The sequence below is a fragment of the Tyto alba genome, unplaced genomic scaffold (genome assembly GCF_018691265.1).
Source record: "Tyto alba isolate M040663 unplaced genomic scaffold, T.alba_DEE_v4.0 Super-Scaffold_38, whole genome shotgun sequence".
Classification (NCBI taxonomy): domain Eukaryota; kingdom Metazoa; phylum Chordata; class Aves; order Strigiformes; family Tytonidae; genus Tyto; species Tyto alba.
Window position 1 is genome coordinate 3451951 of NW_024881313.1, and position 24750 is coordinate 3476700.

A 24750-nucleotide genomic window follows, 5' to 3' on the forward strand; every position below is an offset into this window, starting at 1 on the left:
ACTTTTTTGACCAATTATATACACATGATCACCCACAAAGATGTTATTATCTAGATCACAGATATATCTCATCTCACTACTTGCTACCCTAACAGAAAGGAAGTTACTTGCAACAATACAGTATTACTCCATTGAAACAAGAACTGTTGTGTGGGTACATTATTTCCCACAGGTTCTCTGCAGAAAGATGGTGCAACATTAAGCAACTGTGAGTGACTACTACATTGGCTAACCAAAGAGTTCACAATGCTCGAGAGTTTACAGATGTGGTCTACATCAAAAATAGAGCTGTACCTCTGGTTCTGATACACCAGAAATGCTGGCCTCCTTCGTTTTATGCACTTGCTGAACAAGGAGGTTACAGTACAGTCTAAGTTCAGACATTTTGGTCTTCAAGGCTTCTGTGTTTTCAGTGAACTCTAAACGTGAAACAAAAGAAGAGTGAAATTTATTGTAGCCATCTTGCAGTATACAATTTTGGAAAGTTGCTGAAATAGTATTATCCAATCTCATCCAATCAATACTTCCTTATTTCAAAACATTTTCTATCAAGTCAAAAAGATGAGCGGGATTGGCCACAAATTATGCTCCTGACAGGTACAATACTGTTTCATTATTTGCCATCATAAACAGAGACAGTATGTTCCTAGGCTTAGGACACAGAAAAAGCAAGTACACAACCTTAACAGGCCTTTTAAATAGGATGAAACCCCTACATATCGTATTTTTTGTTTTCACTAAGTAATTTAAGGTGCAAATAATTACACCATGAACTAAAAGATCAGGGTTCTGGGTAGAAAACATTGAAGGGAAAAGACACATCCTGTCCAACACAAAGGGATTAATTTAATATATACCCTTGAATCCAATTCACCCCAATGACTGAGGTTGGAAGGGACCTCTGGAGACCAGCTAGTCCTACTTTTCTGTTCAAAGCAGGATCAGAGCACACTGCTCTGGGCCGTGTCTAGTCCGGTTTTGAACACTGCTAAGGCTGGAGTCTCCATAACCTCTCTGTGCCACCTGTTTCAGTGCTCCCTCATCCTCACAATATAAACATTTTTGCTTATGTCTCAATGGAGTTGTTTAAACTTATGCCCATTTCCTCTTGTCCATTAACTGAGAAGAGCCTGCCTCCATTTTTTTATGCTCTCCCATCAGATATTTCCTTTAATCATCTTAGTGGCCATTTGCTGGACTCACTCCAGCATGTTCATATGCTTCCTATACGGGACAGTGAAGAACTGAGCAGACTAATCCAGATATGACTAACAGTCAATCTGAGGTTTTTCAGAAGTCATTTTTTGACATCAGAGTCCCAGAATTACAAAATAAGTTAGTTTGTCTGTTAGTAAGATTAACATGGTTTTGTTCTGCAAATACATTGGTAACCTTTCACCCTGTGCTACAGTATCTCAGTTTATAGATATCACTTTGTTCTGCTTCTAGGCACCGTGCATCAGATCCCCACTTTGTGTAGGACTCTTTAGTAGCATCTTCTGCTCAGTTATGACTCAGTTTGAAACGGTAGATGAAAAGCCTGGTGAGGACATACATAAGGCTAAGAGAAGTGACTCTTCACCTCAGGGAAAGGAAGTGCCCATAATTTGCTGTTTTCCCATCTTCTGTACAGTCATTGTGCTGAGGTAACACAAGGCTAAGGCACAAGGTCTCACAGTGACTCGTGAATAACACTGTGCTTGTAAGCAAAAGGGTTTCTCACTGGGGTGAAACTGAGATTGTTGGTGAAAGCAAAGAGGTAAGTGAATTAAATTTCATAGCCTGACCATGATTGGATTTCAGTTTTCAAATGCTGGTATGCAAATTTAAAACCAATTGCAAACCTTTATTTTAACTGCAAGGGATTCTTGAAGCGCCCAAGACAGGCCAGTTAGAACATGGAAGGAAAGGGCCTGAGGAACTCCAAAGCTCAGGACCCACTAGTGCAAGGCTGGGTCATCATACTAAGATGGTTGCACAAGATGGGGTCTTACCTTCATGCACAGTCTGCATCCCAGTGACCTGCAGCCAGGAGCTACTCACTCCTTGTATGTACAGAATTCATCAGCACACAGTTTTCAAATTATTTATACATACTATATTTTAAGAAAAAGCCAAAATTTTCAAATCCCTGCACTGAGAGTTAACACCTGAGATTTCTAGCTGGAGTTCCCATGTGGCTTGGCTTTTAGTGGCACCAAAGACCTGAAGCACAGGTTGGACACAGAGTTCAGGTATGGATTTTGTCACCTTTGTGTGTACGTCTACTAGGGTAAGGATGGGGAAATAAAAAGCAAACAGTATGTGCCAGCAAAGAAGTGTTCTTGCCTTTTTCCTTCTGTGTCCTGCTGTCAGTCAGACAGGCTTTGGCAGTTCCTAGTGCAACCAGCCATTTTTGCCTTTCAATTGCGTTTCTTGCCTTCAGATAGAAATACTGTTCCCCTGGGATGATAAGGTCCATTCGTGTGTTATCTGCAGGATGAACTGGAAGCAACATAGATTTCAGACCAGTCCTCGAACCCTTCCCAGCCCAACTGAATATCCCAACAAATATGTTAGGTGTCAGGTCAAACAGTAATGAAAGAGGAGGAATCCACAGCCCCAAGCTTCCTCTGTTGCCATTTTATGAATTCTCTTCTGAGTTAGGGAATAGACAGGACGTACATGTGCACAGCTGCGGGACAAAAGGCTATGAAAGGCAGTTTTGTGATCAGTACAGCATGATCAGGGAGTCTTTATGGAATGGGCATCCTCTTCTGACAAGCCTCTCTTTCAGATTTCCAGCTCACAACCAAACCTCAAGGATGTGGCAAGTAATCCAAGTGAGCGGGCCTAGTACTGAAGCTTATTATTCATATTTCTAGCTTCAGCTTTGTGCTTATGAAGAGCCATTTAAAGCTGTGTGACATTTCACCAGGGCTCGTGAAAAACATTGACCCACCTGCCTGCAGAATACCCATTATAGTAGAGGCTTGCCACTCTCTTAACATTTTCAAAATACTATAGAATAAAAACTGGCATATAGATCAAGTTACTGGGTTACTACAAACACATACCAAAGAAATCAAGCTGCCAAATAGCTCTTGTGGCCTGAAATCTCAACTTAAATGCAACATTACTGGACAAACTTCATGCAGCTGAGTGTTACTGTATCCTAGTTACCTTGAATTTCACACACGGCCATTTGGATGCTTCCCTTACAACCTTTCCAGGCATCTTCCTGAGAGTCATAGTAGGACAGGATGCCACCACAGAGAAGAAACCATCGAGGCTGCCAGCCTGAAAAACAAAACCGTATTTCTCAGTTAATTCTCTCCCTGCAATTCCATCACCTCCCTCATTCAAGACTCACTACAAATAAGACACCAAAAATTCTCATTTCCCCCAGGAAAATTAGACCCTTTGAAGCAGTAAGATTTGTGGACAGGTCTGGATGTTGTACACTACAACCTCTGCTTGCTGGCAGCTACATGTCCTTTCTGCAGGCAGCTGGACCACAGCAGTATGTTCCTAAGATGCCACATGTCATTTTCAGTAGTTTTGCTAACACAGTCTCACTGACTCACTCTCTCTTCCAAAACCACCTTTTCAGTCCACCACCCTTCAATTCCTTCCATCATTCTTCAACCCACCTCTTCACTCTTTCTAAAAGCCACCCCAGCTGTCTTGCCTTACCTGTCTTCCTCCCTTGGGGGAAGGGCTAGCCAAACTGTCTTGAAAAGCAATGGGCAAGAAACTCCTAAAAAATCAAGGAAAGAAGGGGACAGAGGCGGATGTGTTGATTTCTGAACACCACTTTTCAACGAAGCAGTTCTCAGTAGCTCTTGAAATTCTCGTGCTGCCCACATAAAAAGTAATCTTGAAATGCTGACTTGCACTTCTGGACACCTTCCCAGAGAGTAACCAAAACACCAGGCTAGACCAAAACCAATAGTTCTGGGTACCACTTTTGCCCACTCCGCTGCCCAACTTCAGAAGTAAACTACCCCTTTTGTTTTCTTCTTTTGAAAGTACTAGAGCAGTATGAAAAGATATAAACAAACAAGACAGGACAGCTGTCATTTATGTCTAATTAAAAGCTACAAGCTCATTAACTTAAGAAGAAATGAGGCAGCAATGTCACTAGAGGAAAGCAGCTTTCGTTACTGAGCTGCAACAAGCTTTCCCGGCCAGCCCAAGGGAGGGAGATGCTGAAGTTCCCACACCGTGCCAGCAAATCATCTCTGGGAAAAAAACACTTTGACAAGACAATGTGGGCCACGTGGCTCCTACACATTTTTGCAGAGGGGCCTCACTCCTGCTACCCCCTGCACCCGGGCTCTGCCGACCCACCGGCACAGCGCTGCAGGAGCCCAGGCTGGGCTTGGACTGCACTGCTCCTTACCGGCTAGGGACCGATTCCTTAGGCTACTGCTGAAGCCAAGCCCAACTCATTTTAAGGTTAGAAAGCCCTAAAGCCACAGGCTAATAGTAGGAGTATGGTTTGGGGTTTTTTGTTTTGTTGTTTTTTTTTAAAAAAGCAGTACCACAGCATCTGGGCCAACCTGGTCTATAGATTGCTGAACCTTGGGGGTGGCTGGAATACAAATTAAACATAAAACCTTTTTCACACTCTTTCAGAGCTCTTCCATTATTTCCTAGAAGAACATAAAAACATTATAAGTGCCAGAGCATTCTCAATACTTCTTTATTTTATATGAAGGGGGAAAAAAAAAAAAAAAATCACATGAATGAGAATTAAAAAAAAAAGAAAACGGTAAGACTGATTTTTATTTGTCTTGCCACCAAATAAAGAAACTATCCTAGAAGTCATTATTGATATGGAGGAACTCACAAAAAAAGGAGGTGATTGTTCAGCAGAGAGAAGCAGTTAATTGCTTCAGACACTCAATGGCACAGCACCAATCCTTTAAATCATGCACAGTGCCACAGTCAATACAAGCCTCTAATTCACTCTGGAGATCCTGCTGCTGCACATGAATCATTTCAGCCATGGTCCTACAGCTTACAATTGCAGCTGATGCTCAAACAAATTGCATCCCATCAATCAAAGGCTGTGCAATCAATTAGTCAACATACAAAGCACTCTGCCGCCATCACTTTGGAAGCTGGTTAAAAATATGTTATGAGTCAATGTATTTTGTTGAGGTTTTTGTTTAGTTGAGTTTTTTGGTTCTGGGGTTTGGATTTTTGTTGGATTTTTTTTTTTTTTTGAGGGGAAAGCAGCAATTATCTGTCTTCCTTCGCAGAACCTAGCTCTTCTTTATTAGATATGTATTAAAAAGACTGTGATAAGCAATTGTTAACTAGGACAGCATAATTTTTTCCGAACAGAATTATTACACTAATAAAAATACATTTTTGTAAAAGGAAACCAATTAAAAAAAAAAAAAAATCACAGCAAGGTTCTGTCAGAAGATGCACTAACAACCTGGTACTCACTGACACTGAGTCAGCAGCCATAGGAGGGTTATCCTAAACAACCAGCTAAAAATAGCATGTGGCTGACAAATCATGGGCAGTGCAACAGGGATACAATCTTCAATTACAGGAGCTTCACATCTGCAGACAAGCAAAGAGCAGGTGGAAAAAAAAACAAAAACAAAAACAAACAACAAACCACAACAAAAAACAAAGCAGCAAAAAGACACTTACATGCTTCCACGAACACAAGTCTTGGGTTTATTCAGTTTTATTCTCTCCCCATAAACTGTTCTAGGAATACTGTAATTTTTGGAACTGAGTGTTCAGACTTCACCTGATATAGAAAGTTAAAGCTGAACCTCTTTAGGTCTTACTGGTGCCAGCACTAAGACAACTTTGAAGAAGAATTTACTAAGCCTATCTATACTGGTGGTGCACAGGCAGGACAAAATATAGCTCATACTTCCACAGCTCGTTTTAGAGGCACAGAGCCATTAACAGTAAAAATTGACCTTGCTGGGGAAAGAGATATATAAAAAAAGGCAATAAAATGCAAAGCACAATACAAGTGAGTAGTAGCTTAAGGTCCCAGACATAGAAGAAAGTGAAGAGATTCCAGACAGCTTCACAGACACTGGTTAAGGTTTTAATACATATTGCACTCCTGTGTGAGACTTAAAGTTAAGTCCAGCTACTGCAGTACCTGGATGATCTGATATTGTCCACTACAGAAACAGATATTTAAGCAGTCTGTGCCTGCTAAGGATTCAGTATTTGTCCAGAAGTTTCTGCAGCCTGAAAGATCTGCCTGCTTCTACCATTGCACTTCAAGAAGTCTGGATACAGCTATCACTGAGCAAACTTGACATATCTTGAGAACACAGTTGAAATTTGGACATAATTCAAACTTTAATGTTACACAACTCAGACTCCAAACAGCATTCATTTCAAAGTGCCAAGGCTGAAATAAAAAAAAAAACAAAACAAAACAAAACAAAAAAAACCCCAACACTTGAAGACATGTAGATCATGTCAGACATCCACAAAGCCAAACCATCTGGGAGAATTACATACTCAAGAAGTCAAACTGATGACCTGGAAAACAAGCTGCAATTTAAGTTCCAGTTGCATTTCTAAAAGGCTCAAAGGCCAGACACCCCGGTTTTTATTACTGCTTGCTTTCCACTAAAATTATATAATACTTCATGCTTACAAACTTCTAGAGCTTCAACATAAGTCTTTCCAAAAATACATGCAATAGTATTTGCATTTCTTTGTCTGTAATTCAGATTTTAAAGTGCTCACAGGAGATAATTCTGGAATTTCCATGTTACAGCAACATCTGCCTAATAGGAGGGATTAAAGTCTTCATCACATCCCTACGATTAATATCATGGGCCAGACCCAAGACTTAGCTGCAGGTGGCAGAGCCGGGGCAGATCCATGTTTTTCTGTGTAGGGTCACAACAGAGTCCCAGAGTGCTTGCTCTGATAGTCAGAGACATCTCACTGCAAGAACGCACAATATCCACCTTTTCACCCCAACCTGAGCAAAGTAAGCTGTGCTGTTTGTTCACCATACCACCACCTACGGCTTCATCTCCCAGCACCCAAGGGCAGGAGAACCACAGCTTCTGCCCAGCACTGTGTCACTGACTGATAGTTAGACGAGAGTTGCTGAAAACTCAGCTCAAGTAGGACCGAGACAGTGCTGGTGTCTCGCAAAATGCAAGAGAAAATCCAGTCTATGTCCTTCCCCAGTGCCACCAGGTTCGCACCTTTGCTAAAACTCAGCCTGCTCCTTGTCCCTTACGTAGCAGTTTAGGCCAGAAGACAGCACCTTCCCCTCGTGCAACCGCTGATTGCAAAACACCAGTTTCCAGTTAGAAGATGCATCTAACAGCCAAAATACAGGATGGAGTCAAGAGACCTTATTTCCAGCTTAGCAAGCAGGCTGCTGAGCTGCCATGGACCATGGTGAAAACATCCTGACTGCTGCACTGAGCTCCCTGTGTCTCCACACCTATACAACAGAAACGTTTCACACTGGCCCAGAAGGACCACTGCTGGTCTTAATCCACTAACATCCAACAGATGCAGATTTCCCTGGGGAATCAAGGCTATGGAAATCTCCACGTCACAGACAGACAAAACATTGATTTTCAAGATCCCATAGCACTTGCAATCCCAGCTACTGGGCACCCGCACTAAATCGTACAATCCAGTCCTTAACAACTGACTCTGTGATTAAGTTCAGTTCACATGGCTGCGTGTTTCGTTCTGTCAGTCACCACCAGGTTTCTAGTCAGGAAAAGCATTTAGCAAAAGAGCATCTTACACAGACCAAACTTGAAACTTTCTCCCTTTTTTCTCATACAGAGAACAGGAACAATGGAGTTAAAGGGTTATCTTGACATAAGAAATTTGCACCCAAAACTGCTGCCTGCTTTTTCCATACAGCCTCCTGAGGCTACTCAGTATTTCGGAAAGGGAAATCCCAGGCACTGGAACACATTTTGCAGCCTTAATTCTGCAGCAAAACAAACTGACAGGATAAAAATCCGGTCTGTATCCCTGAGGGACAGCAAAAAGGCAGACAAGATGTATGACAATTCATGCCTCTCCTCCAAGCTATTATCCTGTCACCTACAGAACAGCTTCTAGAGATGCCCATATTGCAATGTTACTCTAGTTATGTGCACATTAACAGCGGGAATCGATACCAAAAGACCCTAAAATTAACAAAGTTAACAAATCTAGCACTTCAACAATGGTATTACTTTTTAGAGCACTCATTTAAGGGACACTAGAGGTTCAAGTAAAGCAAGCAGTAGCTGGAACTGGCCTTAATACAGTGACCCTCTCCCAAATGACTTTTCTTGGAGAGGTCCCATAAAATCCACCTTCATTTCAATCATTAGTTCAGTGCTAGCAGTACTGAAAAAGCATCCTGCTGTGACAGGGCAACTGGGTTTGTTTGGAAACGACTTTGTGCCAGTGACCATCCACGGCACCGAGAGCACAATGTACCAGCAGTCAGGCATTTTTGAAGGGGACACAGTGAAAGGATGAAGGGCAGAGAGGGGATCGTGGCGAGTGATGGAGGCAAAAGTTCAATAATCCAGGCCACTGCTCACACACACTAATTCAAGTCATTCAAAGCTCCTGGGAGTTTCCATCCTCTGTTTATACTTCCCAGCCCGGGCAAACTAGCAGCTCCTCTCCCTGACCCCTGGGGGTGGTTATCAGGCCAGACCGAGCCAACCCAATTAATTTATGTAAACACATACAGATACCACATTGTGGTATCTCTTCACCGTGAATTCTGCCACACCTTTCACAGTTGTCCTACCCAGCCGTTCTCTGCAATCACTTATTTATTTCAGGGAAGAAGGACTGAATGCAGAGGCACTGGTACTGCAGCATACCTGGCAGGGAACGCTGCACTATGTAGGCTCTGCAGCGTCGTGCTAACACGTACAGAGGAGAGAGGGGACACTGATTTAATTCCTGCAGTCTCATCAAACTTTTCTGCTGTGAGCACATTACTCAATTCCAAAGAGGTATGACAAAAGCAAGATTGCTGCATGAAGAAAAACAGGGGGAAGGGAAGAGAGAGATGAGAAAAAAGGTCAAACCACACAAATGTAATTATGCAAAATCCGAAGAGAATTAAGTAACTAGTCCCTGAAGCATCCTGGGTGAGAAGCCAGGACTGGGTGAGACTCAGTCACCCACCTAAATCAGTGCCTGGTCTCTGAGAGTACCTACGGTCAGTAACACTGGGCAGACCATTGCCCTGAAGGCAACGGAAACCTCAGCTGCCTAGGTCCATCTCCACAAAAGCCAGACTTCTCATTTTAAACAATCAGAACTTGGACTATATCCAGAGGCTTAAAGAGAAGTGAAAAAATTATAAACAAAAGCTTTTTAGAACCAAGTGTTTACCTAAGTTGTTAAGTTTTCAATTACTTCCTCCATCTCTGGAAACAGAGGACCTTATTTCCAGAGCTCAATGTCAACTGGAAGTGTACATGCCTCCCATCCTAAAAAGTCAGATTTCTTAATTTAAACTCCCCAAACAAAAACTCACTCCAAGCAGTTGCATGTGCATCTGGAATCCAGCTATAAAAACTAGTGCTCTTTCACATTTTCTTGAGCTCTGCCCCAAAGTTTTTTAAGGAATTCTGAATCATTAGAGACAAGAGTAATTTCAAGCTTTATGTGAAGCCTGAAATTTACTGCTTGGTGTTGGCTCTTGGTATCTCGGGATAAATTGAAAATAATTCAGAGCACAGTAAAATGAGTGTGGATGATACATAGAGGAAGATGGGGAGAGTGACCTATGGTATGTGGTATGATGGAGCATCACTAGTAATGGCATTTATGTGAGTGTCATGCCTTGAGGAAGATGAATTAGTTAGGGTTAGAGTTATTCAGCACAATTAAGGAAGTGAATATTTAAATACCAGGAAAAGCGATCAAAGACATTTCATGGAGCATATAATAAATACCAGGCAAGTCAGGGGAAGCAGTTGCCATTTTTCTTTCTAATGATGAAGCTGCCTTTGATCCCCAAGCCAAGAGCTGACACATACCACTTTTTCCAGAGTCAACAGCAATCCTGCCTGTGGCCAGTGATCCCAGATAAGGCATACCTTATGCTGAAGATCTGAACTGAATCGAATTTCAGCAGAAAAATCAACTAAAAGTGCCAAGCTCTCACACACACCACTGAAGGAAGGTATTCCTCAACCCTGCGCTCTGTCCTTCTGTGGGTAAGCAATAGCTTACTCCATTCCAGAAACCTGATGAGAAATCAAAATCTCAGTTTCTTTTTACAAGGCAGTCTCCAAAGACTAAGGAAATTTCATAACCAGAAGGTATGCTTAACAAAGAGCATGAATGGCAGCTTGAGTTCAGCTGGAGAGTCCCGTGGGAGACAGTTTCCAAAGAGCAAGGAGCAGCTCTCGTGCAGTTCACATGCGCTCTCTCTCCTTTTTCTCTCCTGCAAGCAGCATCCCCAGGTTTGGCATCAGCCCTGCTACCACGCTGCAGCCAGGATCTGACTTTGATTCTGTCCACACCAGAATGCTTCACACTCAGCCACAGGTAGTGGCACAATGGACCAAAGAGCTATAGAGGATGTATAGGGTGATGCTTTCATCACCCCAACTACTTACTACAATGAGCAGTACTGAAATAAGAGTTATATAGTCCCTTTACCCATGCTATAAACCCATCCCTAGCCTCCACAATCTCTACCAAGCAATGCTAACATTAGACAGAGAGTTTGGCAAAGGATGAAATCTAGGAATTTTTTAAAAATCAAATCACACACTTCAACTGTAGGCTCAGCTGAGGTCAACTTGCGCACCTGCATGATTTAAGACACCCAGTTCTGGGCTTTGAGGATTAATAATTTGAAGTTTGTAGAGGCATCACATATTTGCCCAAATGAAAAAGTGCTATCACACTTTATACGAGTGATAATTCTGCTTGCAAAGTTCCCTGTTCCCTTCAGGTTTTAACCAATTTAGTGGGGGAAGCATAGACAAGAGCAATCTCAGGACATGCTTATTGCAAACACAAGATACCAAGTGGATTTTCATAGTTTAGATCTGTGTACATGAGCATCGGATCAAAAGTTGCCACACTTCACTTGAATTTAAACAAAACTATCACATTCAAAAATCACTATCTGGTGGCCATTGCATTAGGGGGGAGAAAAAACTCTAAAATCTCAGTTCTCTAAACTCAGAGATTTCAGAGGCAGCACTGGAACTCCTGCATATCGAAACCACAATGTCAAAGCAGGACTAATACCAGAGGAAAAACCCTATCTCAAAGAATAAACACTAATTTAGTTTCTCCTAATCTATATAATGCCAACAAGTGCATTTATTATAAAACAAGATAACTTGTTTGAGCAGTAAAGCAAGCTAATCTGTCTTTCAGTTGCTGGCAATCATGGTGTGCTTTCTGACCTTTGCTTGCAGAAAGCCAAACTTGTTTCCTACTTCCGAAATGTTCTTGCTGTCAATAACTATGTAATTTGCAACACAGATCTAGCTCCCTGCCCAAGGGCGGGGGAAAACAGGTTGCTATGGTCTTGACTTCGCATGATAGCGATGTAAGGAGACATTAGGGAACCAAAAGTCCCAGAAAACACTCAATTACCAACAAACTCCATTAGCTTCTCTCTCACAGCCCGAAGGGATATAAATTCTCCTTTTCTACAGTTTCAGGCTTGTTCTTTGGTGAATGTCTTATCTCCTCTCTGACTGTGAAACAAAGGTGTGTTTCTCATTATGAGGAGGAAAGGGCATACGATACCTGCTGTGGATGTTTGCATCAGCATCATATTAGTAACACAGGCATACACCGGCATACAGAGATGACACACATTTTCCCTACCTTTTGCATACATCATTTACATTATGCAGCACCAGAGTAGTTAACCTTGAACAAGAGGAAAAGCATACTGGTGGCAGAATACTGACAGAAATACTGTTCTGGATGACCTGTTGAACCCTCTTGCTTGCCTTAATCCCCAAAAGAGGCTTTCCTGTCCCTCACTCCCTGGCTCTGTACTGCTGCTACGATAAATGCCACATTCCAGCAGGATTTATTTTTTTGCATCATCGCATAAATTTATAACTTAATGGCTTCAGGACAGGAAGTCTTAATTTTATGCGAAGAGAAAACACATGTAAGCATAGTTAGGCTGCAGAACAGCAAATTTACTGTTTTCAAACACACAACAGGCCTTCGACAACCTAAGAAAAGGCGTGGAGTGACCTTGACCACCACACTCACTAGCAGAGTCAAGTTTCAGCAAAGAAATCGGAAGGAAGCTTCAATCCTCCATCACAGGTTTTCTCTCTGTTGAGAACAAAAACTCCTCTAGTTTTCAGCTGGGGCAAATCTCACACATCCAAGGAAAAGAGAGTCCTTCAGTCTGCATTCACCTAGACTGAGGTTTGCAAAGTGTCATCCTTCTTCATGAACGGTCATTTAGTTGAAAGTGCGTATCAGTGTGGCTAGCAAAAAAACCCCAATATTAATTTTGATGGAACTGGAATATTTCTGGTTCTTATTGTTCATCTTACTATCAAAACAGAAGACAAGTCCAGCTGATCCTACCACATGCACACTTGGGCACAAATGCTACAATGCCAAATGTCAGTCACTCATCTACACACGCACTGGTTCCCACAGACACACATTCCCCAGGTCTCACAGCACGAAAGCCAGCACAAGGATTCCAAATACACCCAGCATCTAAACAATGCAAAGAAAAACAAACACATAAAACTTTAGATTGATCAAACCACGGACGTTTTTATTATGGGGAATGGACTAATAACACTGCCTGAATGCTGCAATCCAAATGGAAAAGCCAAGCGTGGCTGCTTCTACTGCCACACACTCCATAATTCAAGAGGAATCACAAACTAATAAAAAATAATAGAAGAAATCCATGCCATACCTGACAATTTTTGTTTCCCCCCTAAGAACACCTATTGCCTAAAGGGGAAAAGTTGCAGCAATCTTCCAGCACAACAGTAAATCCAGCCTCTTCCACTACTCCCCCCCCCCCCCAAATCTCCCTGCCACATAACTTCACCACTTGCTTGCGCTTCAATTTTTTCTTTGTTTAATTTTGATTTCCTACACTTTCCCAACTAACCAGAGAGGTGCAGCTGTTTCAGCCCCTCTCAAAAAAATTCAAGCAGAAAGGAGGCAGCCCTCCTGCCTACACCCCCGAACAAAACTTGCACCTGGCAATGTCAAGGTCGTGGTTATTTTTCTCTGACCATCAAGTTTCCAAACTGTTTCAACAAACCACAGAGAGGTTTGCACCAGGCAAGACCCGATCCCTGCACCCCAAATTACAAGCCACCGCTGACCCCGACAACTCCGGCGGTGGGCACCCCACAGGAACACGGGTGGCACCGGACCCTCTGCCGCGTTTCTGACCCCACCACCTCTAACCTCCGCTGAGCAAGCCCTGGCCACACACAGCTGCTGCCAGTCTGCTACGAAAGCCAAGCCTTCCATGGCATAGGAACACCAACAAAAATTAAAATCTAGGCCTAGCGCTAGCAGGACAGTTGTTTTCTTTCTTTTTTTTTTTTTTTTTTTTGCATGCATTTTCATCCAAAACCCCCAAGTGTGGTTTTACTATCGCCACCTTTTCCTCCCAGGTCTGGGCTTCCCCCCACTCTCCGAAGCAACTCAATAAAAGCGCTAAAAGTTTCACAGAGGCGTACAGAACGGGGAAGTTCGCTGTCAAGTATGACCTAACCCATCCAAAATAACCCCGACCCAGAACCCCAGGGAGGGCAAGGGAGGCCCCAGGCGAGCGCTGGATGGTGACCACAGCGGCGGTGTGGCTAGAAAACCGGGGTGAGCTGGGGCTGGTCCCCTGCACGGCAGGGTCAGCGCTGGTCCAGGCTCAGCAAATACACACACACACACACATATATATATATATACACACTTGTATAGAAATATATATATAAAGAAGGTGACGGCACCCGTCCCGCTAGGGAAGCGCAGAGGCTGAGGACTGGCAGCAACTCACCACTCAGGTAGTTGGTCCACTTGTACAGCACCCCCTCCATAGCGGCCGGTCCCCGCCCCCATGCAGCGCGGCCGCCGCCCCCCCCGGCGGAGTCACGTCACGTCACGCCGCGCCGCGTCCCTCCACCGCCGCCGCCTCCGCCGCCGCCGCCGCCGCCTCCCCCCGCGCCCCGCCGCGCCGCCGGCACCCTGGGCCATGGCGGGGCGCCGCCCGGCCCGGCCCGGCCCCCGCCCGGCACGCTCCTAGCGCAGAGCACGCCGCCGCCGCGCCCCCACAGAACGGCTCGGCAGCGCTACGGAAGCGCAAGCCGTTCTAGGAATCGCAACCCACGTGACCGAAGAGCAAGCGAGAGAGAGAGAGAGCGCGAGAAAGACGCGGAGGGCGGGGCCTGACGTAGAACGCCCAGAGCAGGTGGCCTTCCGCAAGCCAATCGAAACGCGCCGTCGGTAAGGGCGCCGCCCAATCGGCGGCCGGCACGGGCTCCGCGGGGTTCCCCGGCTCGCTAACGTTCGCTTCCTGGAGCGCCGAGGCCCGCCCCACCCCTTCGCTCAGCGCCCCTCCCACGCGATTCTGCTGCCGATTGGGCAAACTGAGGGACAGACCGGGGCGTGCTCCAATGGGCGGCTGATTCTTCCGGGCTCGCTCTGAGGCGAGCCAATCAAAGGGCGCGTCCCCGGGCGGTTGTAAAGGGGCGGCTGAGGGGGCCGTTGCCACGTCTGTTGGGCGGGCGAGGGCGGTCGCGCACCGGCCCCGGCCCCGGCCCCGGCCCCGGCCCCGGCCCGGGATGGTGGCCCGGCGGAGGTGAGGTGGGCGCCGCGGGGCCCTGGGCTGTGGAGAGGCGATGGCGGCGGCGCTGCGGGCCGCCCTGCTGGGCGCGGCGCTGGGCTGCGCGGCCGCGGCGCTGATCCCCGCGGCTGACGTGAAGGTGGAGGTGCTGCAGAAGCCGTTCCTCTGCCACAGGAGGACGAAGTGGGGGGACATGATGCTGGTCCACTACGAGGGCTACCTGGAGAGGGATGGCTCCATGTTTCACTCCACGTAAGTGCCTCGCCCGGGAGGGGGCTGGTGCGTGAGCTTGCGCGGGGAACTCTGTATCTTTATATGTATTTTAACGTAGGTGATCTCTTTTGTCAGTGCTTTACTGAATCCGGATCCCTCAGTGGCCCGCAATCCCTCTGCGAAGTGGCTCTGTAAAGAGTGTTTTGTTGAGGGCGGGCGGTTTATTTTATTTTTACAACTACTCCCTCCCCAAACTTGCGCTTACCTGTGTGCACGGAAACAAAAGCAATGCGTGCATGTTTGTAGCATACCCTAGACTTTAGTTGTTACTGAATTAAAATAGGTTAAATAACGCTACATAAACTTGCCAGTGGGATCCTTCCCAATGCCACATATTTTCAGAAAGTTTGGTTTGCCTTTATATTTCGACAGTTTACGAAGCGCAGACTCACAACGCTGTTTAAAATGGGCATCGACAGTAAAGCTGATCTCCTTTCCCTCTGCCAGATCGAGGCTATAAAATAAATCTTATTTAGCTTTTGTTTTCTGGTTAGTTTGTAGAAAGTAGAGCTGTTTAGCATTTGTTAAAAGATGGGGATGTTACGCATCCTCGACTGCAATTTAGACATAGGTTTTGGTATATGATCTCAAAGGTTTAATAAGCCTTATGCTATGCACGGATTTCTGTCTGGTTTCTAAAGCAAACTTCTAGGGGAGAAGTCTGCCTCTAGGTTGTTTGGTTTTTTTTTTTTTTTTTTAAAAAAAAGTTATATATATCCTTTCACTACTGGCAGCACAATGACAGCTTTTTATTACTGAAATGGTACATTCTTCACCTGCCCCCGACCAGACAAATCAACATACCAGAGCCACGGTAATGCAAGTAGGAGGAAGAGCCAGAAATTCGAGGGTGTCTGCTAAGAGTCTGCAACGACTTGTTAATGTTGAGTTTCCTGTAAAACATCAACGAAGTGTTAATGGTGGGAGACAGCAAAATGCTCAAGCATCTGTAGGCTACTGCCTGAGGTCTAATTTTGTGGAACATGCTAAAAAAAAAAAAAAGTGTTTTGCATGTTTATGCTCTTTAAACTAAAATCTCACTAATTTTCTCTTGTAGTTCACCTGCCTATCTAAAAGGAATTGTAGTGAAGCTCTAAGTTTTTGCTGCAGACTAACTTCTGTAAGTGCTCTGTCTTCTTGTGAAGCACCTTTCCTGCATGACTAGTAAACAGAGCTTTTAGAATTCTGTGTCTGTCAGTAGAGTGAAAGTAGTCCTGGTGTACCACCTGGTTAAATTGGGAAAAGGGCTTGTCTCCCTATTTTAAACTTGAATGTTTTGCATGCATTTGTTTGTTTTTCTAGACTATCTATTGTGTAGTTGTTTTGTTTGTTTGTTTTCCTAATGCCTTTTCTGAAAGAGATGTGGCTGAATTCTAAGCATGTTATAAGGTACATTATTATAACGACCAAGCTGGGTTTTGATTTGCAATTTATCAAAGAATATGCATGGCCTTGAATGTAGATTTTTTAAGCAGAAATGCCATTGTAGCCTGATCAGTTTCAAATGGAAATGGGTGATCAGGGAAGGGAAGGTGGCGATCCAGGTTGCTTGGTGTTGTCATAAACGCACCATGTAGATGTTTATTTCTTTCCACTCGTTGATGAACCTTGTCATGCAAGGCATAAGATTTAAAGATTTTAAAAGTCTAGGTCTTTCATTTAAGAAATGCCAAGGTGCTGAATAGTGGTGTGTTTATCTATCTATGCTGTGAGCATATTCCATCTGCTCCACATGCCTTTTATGAAACTTGCTGTCTAAAGACTGTTTTATTCCATTCTTTTCCAGTCACAAGCATAATAATGGTCAACCTATGTGGTTTACTCTTGGCATAAGGGAAGCTATCAAAGGCTGGGATAAAGGTTTGAAGGACATGTGTGTGGGAGAGAAGCGGAAGCTAACTATTCCACCAGCCCTTGCTTATGGAAAAGAAGGGAAAGGTAAAACACCTGAAGTCCTTCCCTTACTTTAATTGTTTTTAATCTCTATATTTTACTGTTATTCTTGACCTACGTGGTTAGCAAGCTTTCCAGGTTGATTTTGTTAAGTAAGAAAAATTGATGGAGTCAGGTGCTCTTTCTCACAAAGTTGTTTTCTGCAGAAATAGCCATTAAGTGGTTATGTGGTTAATGCAGGAAAAAAGCAAGAATTTATGGTAGCTGCTGTGCTGTCTGTTCTGAGTGCCTTTTCTGTTGATGCTGTCCTCAACTGTGCCCTGCAGTTTTTCCTTTTTTTTTTTTTTTTTTCCCCTTTTTACAGTTAAGCTGGAAGTGGTTGCTTAGGTAACAGATGGCTTTTTGGCTGTTGCATCTGTGTTTGTGTTAATACTTCATGAATGTGCATGTGCAAGCCTCGTTCTTGCTTGCAGATTTGTTTTAAAACCCTAAGAAACTCCCTGTACTGCTGTCCAACCAGTTCTAGTTCTTAGCTGATATAGTGAAAAGTCACCATTTATTTCTCTGTATAGGGACAGTTAATTCTTTCCCTTTCTTAGCTATCTTCAGTTTGGGCAGTGGTCCCTGTTATCCACAGTAAGATATGCAGGTACATGGGCAGCTGTGTTGGCATCTTCTGAAAATGTATTGTACAGACAGATAAATGCATTGTTTGTAGTGTCTTCTCAAACTGTCTACTACTGATGGTGTTTGGGTTTTTCCTTTCAAACATTTCCAGATGCCTGTTTCAATGGAAGGGCCAAGTCTGGAATTTGCAGTCAAATGAGTGACAGCTTGAATGATGCAGGAAGGTTACTTTTTCTGCTTTATGGGGTTTGTTATAGTTAACTTTTTTTGCAGCAATTATTAGGAATACTTTGTCATGACAGCAGTTACCACAAATAACCTAAGGTAATGCAAGGTTTTCAAGCAGAAATGATAGATATCTTGGAACATGTAATCCTTCCTGCTACTGTCCTCTCCCATTAATCTGAGACTGTTTAGGAATGGGGAATGTTTGCATGCTTGTGTCTTCTGGCACCTAGGGCTGAACGTACACTAAGTAGTACTTTATATTATTCCACACATACAGCATACTCCATACCCTCCTTTCTTGAAAGTATCCTTTTAAAACATATTTTTCTGGAAGCCTTGGTTTGGTGTTCAAGAGAGAGTATTAGAAGTAATCGTGTAGAAAATATGAAACTTGTGGTGGTCAGTTAGTTGACTCTCTGCAGGGCACAACTTTTTTTTTTGCAAAAAGATACTAAATTGCTGTGGGTGCTCACATAGTCATCACAGGCCTAATTGCCTTGATTAATATATGAAGGACTACAGTAGTTCTTCAGACTTGCAAGCCTCACCTCTGTTTAGCACAAGAAGGTTGAAGAAGTAAACGCCTGTAACTGCTGCTGTAAGAAATTATTTGCTTCAGGAAAACTTTGAAGTATTTGAACATAATAATGTTGCTGTTAGCAACAGAATATGCTGGCAGAATAGCAGGTACAAGGTGTCAGTTGGCAGTGGAGAGGAATTGGGAGACTGGCAGGGTTATGGTGCATCAGGAAGACTGAACATTCCCATCTTGCTACCCTGTCCATCAGTCTTGGCTGTATGTTGCGGTAGGTGCCACCTGGCTGGCTGTACAGTCTCTTTCACTGTTTTCCACGTTGTCTGGCTCTGGCCATGGGAAAAAAAAATTCAGGAACATTGATAAACCTGTCATGGTGACTGCTGAATAGGAGCTCACATCAACACATACTAGTCTCCAACAAAGCTACTTGCATCTAAAGTTGCGTATGTGCTGTAAGGGCTGCTCAGGGTCCAGGATGCAATCTGAAATAGTTACAGTTATCACTATACTTATCCTTGTTAGTTCAAATTGCAGGATGTTTTGAAAGTAGTAGGATGACCAGAACATTGCTCTGATGCATACAGCTTTTGCAGGGCACTGAATATTGTGTTCTTAACTGAATAGTTGTTCTTAACTTTTCTCTGTTTATCATTTTGGGCAGGAAAAATTCCACCTGAGAGCACGCTCATTTTCAACATTGACCTTCTAGAAATTAGGAATGGACCAAGGTCTCATGAGTCATTCCAGGAGATGGATCTTAATGATGACTGGAAACTGTCCAAGCAAGAGGTGAGTGAGTTACCCTTCTTGTGAGCAAACCTAACAGGATGGGATAGCAAAAAGGGACAGATAAGCTTGAGCCTGTTAGGGAAGTATCTAAACACAAGTTTGATTTTTAGTTACTACTGTGCACAGAACAACTCTGCAAGCAGAATACACACTATTTAAAAGTGCTTAAGGCACTTATTTATTGGGTGATGTACAGTATGGGTAAGGAGGACTAACGGGTTGTTAGCTCAACTACTGAACTGATACGCTCATTATTAAGGGTAAGACACCTAAGGCCAGGTGGTCATTAGTCATGTGGGGAAGGGTTAGTCTATGTTCTTCCCTGAAGGTGACTTTCAATGTTGCTGCCTTCCAATTCTCTGCTTTTTTTTTGCCTTTCTTTTATGCCTTTTCATGGTGGTATATTCCCTGCTGAATGCTCTTGAACTACTACTCCTGGCTCAGCAATTAAGCCTCTGTCTGCATTTTGCCTTTCTTGCATGGCTTCAGCCCACATACTTTCACACCTTAACAATAGATTTTTTCTCAGTAAAACTAAGCCAAGAATGCACATCTGTGCTGCACCACGCTGAGCTTTGGATCCCAGTGGATCTGCTGGACTGGGGGTTCACAAACTTGATAAGGCCTTGGTAAGCTGAGGCATTAGCATGTGATCCATGCGTGCCCCACGCTTATGGGAGACTTGGATGAAGTAAAACATCTTGGAAATAAAACCAGACTTCAGAGTTTTTTGGAGTTAGTTGCTGATTTACTAAAACTGGAATTAGAATTCATCTGCTATAGGGCAGCCCTGTTTCATAGCATTTGCTGTCTGAAGGACATGTATTCAGCATTATTCACCTTCTGTTTGCCTTTTATTTTTAACTGTTGCACATTGGAAAAGCAAAAGACTATCCAGGAGAAGTTAGGATAAACCACTGAGTCCTTTTTGATTTGGTGCTGGTACAGTTTGCTAGACGCAAAAGACTAATCTTTTGTACTGTGTATCAGTACAGACAGTGTCAGTGTGTCCATCGCCTGTGTATTAGAAATGTAAGCAGTGACCCTAACAAATACCTGAATGTGAAATGAATAAATGAGACCTGAATCGTGGACCACTTACCTTGCTGTCGACAGTCCACTGTTACAGTTCTGTTGTACAAGTGGTATCTGTTTAACAGGTGGGTATGTTGGTATTGATATTCTTGAAGAAGACTCTGCAACTTGGAGCAATTGGGCTCTCAATAGTTAAACCTTACACTCAGTAAAAATAATCTGATGTTGTTCAAAACGCTGCTCACCATTAACTAGCTTAGTGTAAATACCTGTTCCAATAGTCTGTTTAGAAGCTACTTTGTCGTAGCTTTGTCCTTCAAAATCTTGATGTCTAGAAATAAATCCTTATTAATAGTTCCCCTTAGAGCAGCAAACACTGAGATTGTAGACAGATTTATGTATATATTTGGGATGGCTGTTTACATCTGCTGGTTTCTCAAAGTGCTAGGATGTGAAAAAGCTGTTTGGGGGCCTGACCAATTGGTAGCTAGTAACGTCTGCGCAGCTATTTATACTTTACTGTGTAGACATCAGATAACAGGTTTTCCTGGCTCATTTTTCAGTCAGATACCATAAAGGTATGGCGACTGATTTGCTAGTTTTACTGTTGCTTATATTACTACTAGTCTTTCATCACTGAGCAGGGCTGAAGAATCAGACAAGTAGTATTCTGGCAGGGACAGAGGAAGGAAAGTATCTCCTGTCTAATACCACTATCTTTAAGATAGTGGCCCCCTCTTATGCTACAGTAATCAATTCTTTCATAAGTCTAGAAACATTAACTCTCACCTTTTGTCCAATAGGTGAAAATTTACTTGAAGAAAGAATTTGAAAAGCATGGAGCAGTGGTAAATGACACTCAGCATGATGCTTTGGTTGAAGACATATTTGATAAAGAAGATGAAGACAGCGATGGGTTTATATCTGCAAGGGAATTTACGTACAAGCACGATGAGCTGTAGAAAAGGGTGGCATAATTTTTTTGGCACAAATGGCAGTGACTTAGGCTGTCTGGTTCTCTTGTCATCTTAATTCTGTGTTTTGGAGTTGACAGCTGCTGTTGGTAAAGAAACACTTGGTTTATATAAAAATTTCTGTTCGTTATGTACAAATGTTTTAAATGATTTTAAAATATGAAAATGTACTTTTATGCAGCAAAGACTTGCACATCAATGTTTTTAAAATTTTGTATTAACTTATTTTTCAGAAATGAAACAAACTTTCTGGTTATCAAACATTGTGAAAATCAAAATCCGGTTCAGTGCCTTTGTGATTTGTGTGTTAAGATCACTTTCAGTGACTCTTTGACATTCCTTCTTGTGTGTCACTGCTTAAAAAGCAGTCACCTTGCATTTTTTTTCCTGCAGATTTTTAAAAGATGTACTAGAAAGTATCATCTCTATTATGCTGCTGAGAAACTGATAAAAAACTGAGTGAGTGACTATCCTGTGCTGATTTTACTCTTCTAAAGGGAGAGTGTTACCAACCATGCCAATAATAGTCTGCATTTTTCTTTAATTTATGTGAACATAGTAGGAGTTAAATGTCAGCCTTTCACTTTTAATGTCAGCAACATTCTAGGAAATGTCTGTAATTTGGAAAATGGCAAGTTATGCTGCAGTGCAGAGGTGGTGTCCTTTGCACATACACACACATCTCTTCTGAAAGTTGGGGCTTGCATTGATGAAGAAAGATCATACCTTTCTCCTCAAATTTTGAGGGGTACCTTGAGCAAAATCTTACAAGTCTGAGGCTTTGCCCATTTGGTGAAGGGGAAGAGCATACCAGCAGGAGAATTAGTATGGTCTGAAGAACAATTTGCATTGGTTTGCCTGCTTTCCAACTGCCTGAGTTGCAGAACTTGTTTCATCTTTGCCACTTTGCAGTATTTGCACAAGTAGCCCACAAATGATGTGACTTTTTAGAGAAACAGAGGCCTGAGGTAAATGTTACAGTGCTGTGTCTTTACAGAGGTGGAGACCATGAGGATTTCAATTCTGTTTTAACTGTTTCTGGAAAGGAAGAAACACTGCAATTATTCCTGGGGTTTTTTTTCTAAATGACAGGGCAAGGTATCTCAGGGAAGGAGTTAGCCTGTGTTCTGGTACTGCTAATATATGGGTGTCTGAACACAGTGTTTTACTTGATAAATGTTGTTCAAGGCTACGTAGGGACACAAAGCAAATCCAGTTGTATGAACTCAAGATTGCTGCATTGCACTAATCCTTAATTTAGAGGATTACTGAGACTACATTCAAGGTTTCAAAGCTGTACATGAGCTAGATGTTTTCCCTGCCACCTAGTGTTGCAAGGAAGTATTAGAAGACAGAGTTCATCTGCATATGGACACTGTAGATGGCTGTCAGCAGTGACTGCTTTGGGAAAAAGGGTATTACTGAAGGTATGCAGTAGTGGGGAGTTTTGTGGTTTTTTTTTTTTTTTTTTTCTTCCAACATCTAGCATTTTGTGGCCAATGGCCTATGTGATATGGAATTGTAGCCACATGTTTTGTTTTCAGTAACCTTTAGGCGTTTTTTTCCTCAATGATGCCATCTAGTTTTCTTGAACCCCTTTATACTTTTGCTTCCCTAGTGTTCTGTGGCAGTGAGTTTCACAATAGAATAGTGCAGTAAAATACCTCCCTTTAGTTTTAGGCTTATTGTCTTGTGAGGAAATAATGAATAATCGTTGCCTATTTAGCTACTCTTGATTTTTGCATACTGATATTTTTTTTCTCATTGCTTATGAAAGTTAAGCTTGCCTGACTTCAGCTTTCCCAAGGTTGCTTGGGTATTCTGTGCTGGGTATCTTGATATCCTCTGTGGTCACCAGAGTGTTAGGCACCTGGGGGCAACTCATCACATGTATATTGTTCACGTAGTATTGGGATAGGTGCCTTGTCAAATAGTTTCATGTCTTTCTCCACTGACTACATGGAAAGCCTGGGCAATTACCATGGCCTAGGCAGAGGTGGGTTAATAAGGTACAGAATTGACCCATAATTGACCCTAGCATGTGGGAACTGGCAGGTACCCAACAAGCCAAAGGGGGAATACTCTGTGTGTGTGCTGTGGGAAGGAACAGAACTGAGACTTGCATTGTGTCTGTCAGGGTTTTAAATGATTGTTTGCAGTGTTTAGCATGTTCTCCAAACATCGGGCTGGAGAATGAAAGCATAAAAGCATGAAATAAAACCTGGCCCCGATTACTGACCAAATATATAAAAAGTTAAGCTTAAATAACGGGGTGCCAGTATGTGCCTTCAGTGAGGGCCAACTGTTGTTTTCTTTGTATTAGTTAGGAGTTCGGAGTCAGTGAATGCTGTGAAATGTACATATGCATTATCTTCTGCTTGAGGTTTTAAAGCATTTCATAAAAATAACTTTCAGTGAACACGTAGTTAATTTGTTAATGCCAGCAGAATATTAAAGCTGCAGGACCAAGATACTTTATTTGGTATTGTGTGTAGGTTTGTGCTAGATGAGTGGATGGGTTTTGTTCTTAGTGCTTTTCTTGGTAGCTGTGTTAAACTTCTGAAATTGAACTAAAACCAAATAATTTAAAAAGTACAGAAACAGCAGCAGATTTGAGAAGCCACTTCAGCTTTACTGTTTGCTATTGATAAAGTCCTCCTGTGAAGATGAAGGGATTTCTTAGGTAGAAATAGCACTGCCTATCTTAACCTCAATTGCATCTGCTTGTTAATCCACAGGGCATACTGCTGCAGTGCCAGCAGGAGCCAGCTAGCTGCCTGCAGAAGAGGAGAGACAGGCAGCTGCCTGTCCCTGGAGGGGAAAAGGAATATTGGAACTTCTGTGGCACTTGGCAACATTTTGGCTGGTTTTCTGTCAAGTGCAAGGTGTATTTCCCCTGAAGAATCAAACCCTCATTGCATGTCTGTAAAACACAGCACCTGAAAAATAGAGAGGGCTCAAAACAGAGCACTTTCCTCCTGCAGCTTATAGTCTTCTTCACAGGTTTCTTGTTTTGTGGTTATATGTATTGATGATTTTTAGAACTGCAGCCTGTCATTCACAGCCACTACCTAGCAATTACAGTGAGATTTGCTGCCTTATGTAGGTAAGAAGCAGCCTTCAGAGCTTATTCTATTTGAAAATTCTTGATATGAAATGCAGTGACACAAGAAAGCTTTTGGCAAAGCTTTAGGAATGGTGCTTATGGTCTGAAATGTTTTTTAAAGCTTTCTTCTTTGCGATCAACTGACAAGGCAAACAGTGATGAAAATGAAGGAATCACTTTATCGGGTCTTATATCTTTGCTTTTCAGTAACTTATGTCCTTGTGCTGCCAGCAACACCCGCAGTATAAAGGTGTTTTGATGAATACTAGATGTGACAGTCATAAAATTGCAGTGTTGATTACATATTGAACCAACTGCTACTGTAGTTTCTTCTTCATGACATTTCAAATGAAAATGATCCATAGCATGTTTCCTGAGTACTTCAGTGTAAAAAGAGGTGCTACAAGTCAGCCTTTAAATTACAGTTGTCATACATAGACCCCACACCCCATAGTTTCTGCTGTTAGATACAAGGTGGTCTATCTCT

At 42.9% G+C, this 24750-nt stretch overlaps 2 protein-coding genes across 3 annotated transcripts in view; one reads left to right on the top strand and one right to left on the bottom strand.

The window, feature by feature from the left end:
* PLEKHA8 (pleckstrin homology domain containing A8) overlaps positions 1-14130 on the bottom strand; it is a 32249-nt gene extending 18119 nt beyond the window's left edge. The window contains exons 1-4 of one of the 2 annotated variants that reach the window (XM_032991430.2): positions 14015-14130; positions 3163-3279; positions 2329-2484; positions 295-419 (exon numbers count right to left, since the gene is read on the bottom strand). In XM_032991430.2, the coding sequence (XP_032847321.1) occupies positions 295-419; positions 2329-2484; positions 3163-3279; positions 14015-14054 (438 nt within the window). In that variant the 5' untranslated portion in view covers positions 14055-14130. The remainder of the gene's footprint in view (positions 1-294; positions 420-2328; positions 2485-3162; positions 3280-14014) is intronic. The other variant, XM_032991432.2, reaches the window with a different exon arrangement.
* Positions 14131-14322: 192 nt separating this feature from the next.
* Positions 14323-24436, top strand: FKBP14 (FKBP prolyl isomerase 14). Its single transcript, XM_042802153.1, has 4 exons — positions 14323-15052; positions 16860-17011; positions 19021-19148; positions 20987-24436. Exons 1-4 carry the CDS (start codon positions 14856-14858, stop codon positions 21143-21145), a joined length of 636 nt encoding a protein of 211 aa, XP_042658087.1. The 5' UTR covers positions 14323-14855; the 3' UTR covers positions 21146-24436.
* The last annotated feature ends 314 nt before the right edge of the window (positions 24437-24750 follow it).